The 7,921-nt window shown below is 38.2% G+C and overlaps 1 protein-coding gene across 1 annotated transcript; it reads left to right on the top strand.

The window, feature by feature from the left end:
* The first annotated feature begins 4,925 nt into the window (after positions 1–4,925).
* LOC133322973 (uncharacterized) lies at positions 4,926–7,907 on the top strand. Its single transcript, XM_061531922.1, has 2 exons — positions 4,926–4,937; positions 7,062–7,907. Exons 1-2 carry the CDS (start codon positions 4,926–4,928, stop codon positions 7,905–7,907), a joined length of 858 nt encoding a protein of 285 aa, XP_061387906.1.
* The last annotated feature ends 14 nt before the right edge of the window (positions 7,908–7,921 follow it).

Genomic DNA, 7,921 nt, shown 5'->3' with positions numbered 1-7,921 from the left:
CAAGAGTTTGTAACGCCACGAAATATTGGTCATATACCCACCTTTAAGTATACCGATCGTCATATCTCGACTAGCTGAGTCGATCTAGGCCACAGTTATGGACCAATCTTCACGAAATTTTGCATGTAGGAAGGGTTCGGCTCAATGAAGACCCCTATTGTTTTTGGTAAAGATCGGTTAATAATTAGGGGATGAAATGGACCAAATACTTAATTTTTGTCGGTTTTTCTGGTCGCAATTATGGCCCAAACATCTCGAATTTTTACATGAAGAAGGGGATTGGGCCAAAGAATAAGCACGCCTGTTTTGAAAAAGATCGGTCAATATTTAGCGGGTCAAATGGACCCTGACTTTTGTGTGAAAACTTACAAAATTTGTATTTGGACATAGAGCCGAGAAGTTAATAGTTTATCCAAGAGGAGTGATTGGCTTTAAAATTGATACCAATTATAGTGCCGTATGTACACGGATGTGGGAGCTATACGTAAATATTTACAGGTACTTACGTGTACAGATATATTTAATAAACCATTACCACACTAGAGGGCGGAATGATAGCGCGGATCGCTTTGACATTTTCCATGAGGTTCCAGTTATGGTCAAGAACAACGCCTATAATTTTCGGTGATGATCAGATAATTATTTTGGGATGAAGTGGACCGAAAACTTATTTTTTGTGTTTTTTTTTTTTGATTCGATCTATAGGCTACTATTATAAGTCGAACATCACAACACAACCCACGGTGAAGGGAATGTGGACAAGTAATTAGAAGGGCTGTACTGAATATTGGTAATATTCGGAAAATATGTCAGTGTAAGGAAGAGGTGCTGTTGACCTCTAATCGGTAAAGAGGGTGCAACTATCACGAAATATTACCCAGGCTCGGAATAAAAATCCGCAAAACAAATAAAGTTCTGTGGTAGTTGTGTAGGGTATCGTATGGTCGGCCTCGTCCGACTATACTGCTGGCATGTTCAAAGGTGCCCCACCCATGGCATTTTACGGAAATGTATAATAACTTTTTTGTAATAAATATATATGAAAGAAATAACATTAGTTATGTTTGAAATGATTATTGGAATGCAAAAAATTTGTTTAACGAATAAAAACTTTCACAGAATTCTTCCTGCGCCCTTACAACCAAACGAATAAAAGTTTACAATTACACTGCGAAAACCTGGTCACCCATGTACAATTTGTCGACAACTGAAAAAGCTAGCCAAAATGATCTACGCAGATAATGAACAAGATTGCCATATACAAAAATGTGGTAGCGGGTCGGAAAAAATTTAAACCAAGATTTTATGAGCGCTGTTCAAAGGTGCCCCCCTCTCCCCTACGAATTTCCAAAACTTCCCATATACCCCAATATTAATTCTAAATTTCAGGATTCCAACTCTATCGGTTCACCTAAATCCAAATTTTATGAAATTTTTTACCATTTAGAACACATAAGTACAAATGTCCATTATTACCTACATCCTACACTCTAATGGAAATCTTATTATCCAGTTTAAGGATTTCAGCTCTATCGTTTCACTGTAAATCCAAATTGTACCAAATTTTGTGTCATTTAGTACAGCCCAATCCAACACTCTATTGCTTCACCAAAAATGCACATTTCCAAAATTACACACATTCCAAAATTCTACGCTGCAAATTGTATCAAATTCAGTGCCATTTAGTACCCATAAGTATGGACTTTCAAAACTTCAACCATAACCTAATCCTACAATCCAACAATAATCTTATTTCCACATGTCTGTGTTCCAGCTCTATCGGTTCGCCTAAATCCACATTGTACCAAATTTAGTACCATTTAGTACGCATTAGTAGAAATTTTCAAAACTTCCTACATACCCCAATCCAAAACCCCAAAAGTGATTCTTACCCCTAATTTCAGGATTCAAGCCCTATTGGTTCAACCAAAAATTCATACAGTATTTTTCGGTTAATTGAACCTACGGTTAATTGGTTTCCACGCTTAATTGAACCACATGATGGGGCAACAAATATTTCATAGGAAAATACATGTAAATTTTCTCGGATAATTAAACCCTGTTAATTGATTTTCCCGCTTAATTGGTTCAAAATTCATGTCATCAAAAATAAATTTCCCTTTACTTTTCACCGTTAATTGCACAATAATAATTAAAAAATAATCTGCCATTTTTTACATACATATTTGACATAATTTGTGAAAAAGTGTAGGTGGCATCTTTACTAATCCAAAACATGTGTTTATTGCTAAGGGAAAACTTCGAGAAAGCGTAATTTGTATTTGACATTGGATTTTTTTAAATCATTAGTAGTTCCAATTATACGTGATTACTGTAATTGAACCAACTATTCAATTAAGCGGGTTCGGATAATTGGTTCCTCGGTTAATTGAACGAAAATTTGTGCAAATTTTGATGTGCAATTAACCGAAAAATACTGTATAGTACCAAATTTAGTACACATAAGAACGAATTCCCCAAACTACCAACATTCCTCAATTCTACAATACAGTAGTAATCTTACCTGCGCAATCCATATTACAAAATTTCAGTATTCAAGCTCTATCGGTTCACTCAAATCCAAATAAAGTATCATTTAGTACTTTTCAAAATACATTACATACAAACTATCGCTATCCTATACTCCGACGGTAATGTTGATTTCAAAATTCAGGACTTCAGTTCCATCCGTTTCTCCAAATTCAAATTGTACCAAATTGAGTACTGTTTAGTACTTTTCGTATAGATGAGTACACATTTTCAAAACCACCTCCTACTTCTCAACCTTCGCATTCCTCAATGACCCTAAATCCAATTTTCTAGGTCCACCGGTTCGCAAAATATAAATGATACCACGTTTAGTACTTTTCATGCCGTTCTACTCCGAATTTCCAAAAATCTAGCCTTATCTGACACCTTTGGACTAAGAGCGATCCTCACCCCAAATTTCAAAATTCTAGCTTCAGCCGTTTCCTCTGGGCGTTGATGAATCGTTAAGTCAGTCAAAATATTTACACTTGATCCTTGTCGGGGAGGTACCAGAAGGAGAGGACCGATAGGTCCTACCTTCGGACTTGATCTTGGCTTGGTATACTTAGTTGCAAAGTATGGTTAAATCGCACATTCCATTTGCCTGATATTGAATTTATAAATATTGAAAATTTTGACTATTTGTGTGGTAGGTAGCAGAAGGAGTAGACCAAATGGGTCCCATCTTTCGACTTTATCTAGGCTTGGAAAAGATAATAGATTGTACAAAAGATTGATGCAAATCGGACATGTCATTCGCCTGATTTTACATTTATAAATATTGAAAATTTTGACCATTTGTGGGGTAGGTATCAGAAGGAGTGGACCTAAATATTAACCCATCTTTCCCCAAAACAATAGGGGTCTTCATTGAGCCGAACCCATCCTACATGAAAAATTTCATGAAGATTGGTCCATAACTGTGGCCTGTATCGTGTTTACAAATTATAATGGATAGACGGACGGACGGACGGACACACATGTCTAGATCGGCTCAGCTAATCGAGATATGATGATCGGTATACTTAATGCTGGGTCTAGGACCAATATTTCGCGGCGTTACAAACTTTTGGGGCTGGACAAAGCTATAATACCCTGACAACATAGTTGTGTAGGGTATAATTAATTATTAGTACAATTTTTACCAAATTATGGGGAGATACCAGTAGGAGTGGACCGATATTCCCCATCTTCGCCATTACGATGTGCAAAATTGGCAAATAGCGCTAGCTCCCTTCGAGAGTTATTGTGCCCACCAGCCAGACTGACATACGGATATTTTTAAATCGACTCCAAATTGTCTGAAACGGATTTGCTCTAAAGAAACATGGGGTCTAAAAGCAATATTTCGATGAGACACATTTTTGCCGTATCAAAGTACTATTCTATGTAGGCCAACTAGAGGTGCCATCCTCCCCAAAATACCAAGTTACATATTTGAATTGGGCGTTTATTTTATTGTCATAGCTATTCGCCCATCATTCGTCACCAGTTTTAGACATTTTGAGGTAACCTAAAGCGTCGTTGACGATGATCAACAATTCTTGAACTCCTGAGAAATGGGAATAACACTAACATTGATTCTAATATAGGCGAAGTCTTTACATTCGAAGTGATGTCCAGGGATTTTAGCAATAATTTGTATATATTTTTGTAGTACTGACCTTGTTGCTTCCCACTGTACATTGGAGTTTCGCAAACCTTTTGGCAATGACCCCGAAAATGTCCGAAATCATCATAGTTGAATAAATTACAAACCTCGTAATACAATTTGTGACACAGTTTCCAAAAATTAAAACTCTTCCGCATTTTATGTTCCGATGCACTTTCTCCATTTAATTTTTTCTGTCGTGAAATTTCAACTATTTTTTTTTATTTTCTTCTTGTTACCGGTGGCAACCTAATTAATTGTGTGGTTCCACGTAATGCTGCCAATGAAGCCATCTGTAATTAATTGAAAAAAAAAAATAAATAAAAATAAAAAACAAATGGACTGAACAGCAAACAATGCATAGGAGCAAATCCTTTTCTGGCCACAGGTGGTCATTAATCTGGATTTCACTCAAGCAGGTCTAAATGGGTTTTAATTGTCGCCTCACTTTTTGTTAGCTTTCCTTTAATTTGGTATGCATTTTTATTGTCTTGTTAATTATTGTCTGATATGTTGTTATACACGAAAGCATTTCTATTAAAACAAAAGTTGTAGTTCCCTTGAAATTGTTTGATGCGGGATCGGGGGAATGAACAATGTATTGTTCATATAAAAACAGTTTGATCTATCATCTGTCATATTAGATTGTGTTCAGATCGCCTACAAGTCAAACAAAACAAAAAATAAATTCATCTTAAAAGTAGATAATCCCCGACATTATTTCAAGTCTATCGAAGTTGAAAAAATGATTAAGTCGGTAAGTGAGAAAAATTATAAGTAATATTAATAAATTATACCAGTAATCGGAGCAGTGTAGTCGGACGGGACGGTATATATGATAACCTACACAGCTACCTCTGAACCCATAAATTTTCGCAGTATTTACATTTTTGTATTGTGCACTTAAGAAATAAAAAGATATGTTGACTCCATTAAAAACCAGTAAGGAAAGTAGTAAAGTCGGACATATGTATCCGAAAAGACGTCGCCTTTTTGAACGAATTTAGACATGAAATTGAACGAACTTAAATATGTCTTTCTGGAACCTATGCTATGCGATTGCGCACAGTGGGACAGGTTTATGTAAATCGATTTAAAGCAAACTTGACACATTCTATTCGGTATGCTGCACTGTTCAAAAATTTAATCTCTATCAGACACCTATTGATTATTTGGTGAACAATTAATAAGTCGAAATTATATATGGAAGCTACCATATATTTATATCTGAACCGATTTGAAGCAAACTTGCCAGAGATTAATTTATATTAATTTCAGTACGTTGTGTCAATCGGCCTAGCTGTGGATCTTTAGTGCACAATTTACTTAAAATCGGACGAAAATATATACGCTAGGCCAAAACTCGTGCAAATTGAATGATTTTCAGAGACTTTGGTGCACCTTTTACCTAAAATCGGACGAAACTATGTATGGAAACTATATCTAAATCTAAACCGATTTTCACGGAACTTAGCGCACATCATTCTAGACTTAATTTAGTACGGGACTTTGGTGCACCATTTACCTGAAATAGGGCGAAACTATATATGGAAGCTATATCTAAATCTGAACCGATTTTCAGGAAACATAGCACATGTCATTCTAGACTTTATTCAATACGTTATGCCACAATTCGTGCAAATAAAATGATTTTCAGGGACTCTGGTGCACCATTTACCTAAAATCGGGCGAAACTATATATGGAAGCTGAACCGATTTTCAGGAAACTTAGCACACGTCTTTCTAGAATGAATTCAATACGCTATGCCAAAACTCATGCAAATGAAATTATTTTCAGGCACTTTGGTGCACCACTTACCTAAAATCGGGCGAAACTATAAATGGGAGCTATATGTAAATCTGAACCGATTTTCTGCAATTTCAATAGGGTTCGTCCTTGGGCCAAATAAGTGACATGTGTCAAATTCCATCCAAATCGGATCATAAACGCGACCTGTACTTTGTTCACAAAAATACATGGACGGACAGACGGGCGGACATGCATAAATCGACTCAGAAAGTGATTCTATGCATATTCTCAAAAGGAACCATGGGTCTATCTCGATTATTTTTGTCTGTTACAAATATATGCACAAAGACATAATACCCTCTACCACAGTGTGGTGAAGGGTATAAATATGCAAAAAAAAATGTCAAACACTCCTCTCGGACATACTGCCAACTTAAGTGTTCTATATATTTCCGGTGTATTGGGTGAAAAGTCTGTGTCCAATTGAACTCCAAAATATTAAAGGATTGTCATCAAAGGGACATGCTTATATCCTCACAATATCCGCTCTCTGTTAAACCACGAAGTGGATATTCAAAATACTTATAATCGAATGGGGGCTAGGAGGAAACTACATACTAAACTCCAGACATCCGGCTATGACACATGGTCGACCAAAGGATATTTATAACTCCGATATAGAAATTTGTCACTCGATTGGAGTTAATATTATACAATTACAGACAATTCGGTTGAAACGCGTGCTCAAATACCGAATATTGGTGTGTAAAGCTATATCCGGGCTATAGGAACAGATATTGATAATTTCACACCCAATAAAAACTTAAAAGGTAAATTAGAGCCAATTCCTTTGAAAAACACCTCACAATTTCCCAAAGAATACCGAATAGTGGGGGTACCGCTATATAGGGGCTATGCCAAGAAACCAAACATCCAAGGTGCAGTAACAATGTGTTCAAAATTTCAAAGCTTTACCTTAAATATTGCTAGGTCTATCGTGATTTTAACGATATAGAATTTTCAAAATAGCAATGAGAGACCTATTTTGAAAATTCTATATCGTCCGTATGTTGAAATGATGTTTTTTATTTCCACTAAGTAAATCCATATATTTTTCCATTTCCTACTTAGGGTATTCTACTGGTACTTGTCTGCAGTTATCATTCCTCGTTGGCTGGATATATTGGTGGCGGTGGCGGTTATTATGGTGGCCATGGAGGAGGAGGTGGTGGCGGAGGCGGTGAAGGTGGATATGGTTTAGTAGCTGCTCCGGTTGTGGAAAAAGTTATATATGCTAAAGTGGCCCCAGCCCCAGTAATCAAAGTGGTTTATGGCGGTTATGGTGGTGAAGGAGGTTTTGGTGGCTATGGAGGTGGCGGTGAGGGTGGTTATGGCGGTGGTGGAGGAGGAGGCGGTAAAGCTGGTGGTGGAGAAGGAGGTTATGGGGGCTATGGCGGAGGAGGTGGTGGTGGTAAAGCTGGTGGTGGCGGAGGAGGCGGTGAAGGAGGTTATGGTGGTTACGCTGGTGGAGGAGGTGGTAAAGGTGGTTATTCAGGTGGATTTGGTTTTGGCAAAGGAGGTTTTGGTGGCTACGCCGGTGGTGGTGGCGGAAAAGGCGGTTATGGAGGCTATGGTGGCGGAGGTGGTAAAGCTGGTGGTGGCGGCGGAGGTGGTGAGGGTGGTTATGGAGGCTATGGCGGTGGTGGCGGAAAAGGCGGTTATGGAGGCTATGGTGGCGGCGGTGGTAAAGCCGGTGGTGGTGGCGGAGGTGGTGATGGTGGTTATGGAGGCTATGGCGGCGGTGGTGGTGGTGGCAAAGCTGGTGGTGGTGGAGGAGGTGAAGGAGGTTTTGGTGGTTACGCTGGGGGTGGAGGAGGTAAAGGAGGCTATCTCGGTGGTGGTGGCGGAGGAGGCGGTGGTAAAGCCGGTTATTCTGGGGGAGCAGGTTATTATACTGTCTCCTATGGCGGTTGGTAACATGTGATTTATTT

The sequence above is a fragment of the Musca vetustissima genome, unplaced genomic scaffold (genome assembly GCF_032173495.1).
Source record: "Musca vetustissima isolate MV318-11 ecotype Yass unplaced genomic scaffold, APGP_CSIRO_Mvet_v1 utg5922, whole genome shotgun sequence".
NCBI classification, from domain to species: domain Eukaryota; kingdom Metazoa; phylum Arthropoda; class Insecta; order Diptera; family Muscidae; genus Musca; species Musca vetustissima.
The sequence above is the reverse complement of the archived record's forward strand: the minus strand, read 5'-3'. Positions and strand labels throughout refer to the sequence as shown.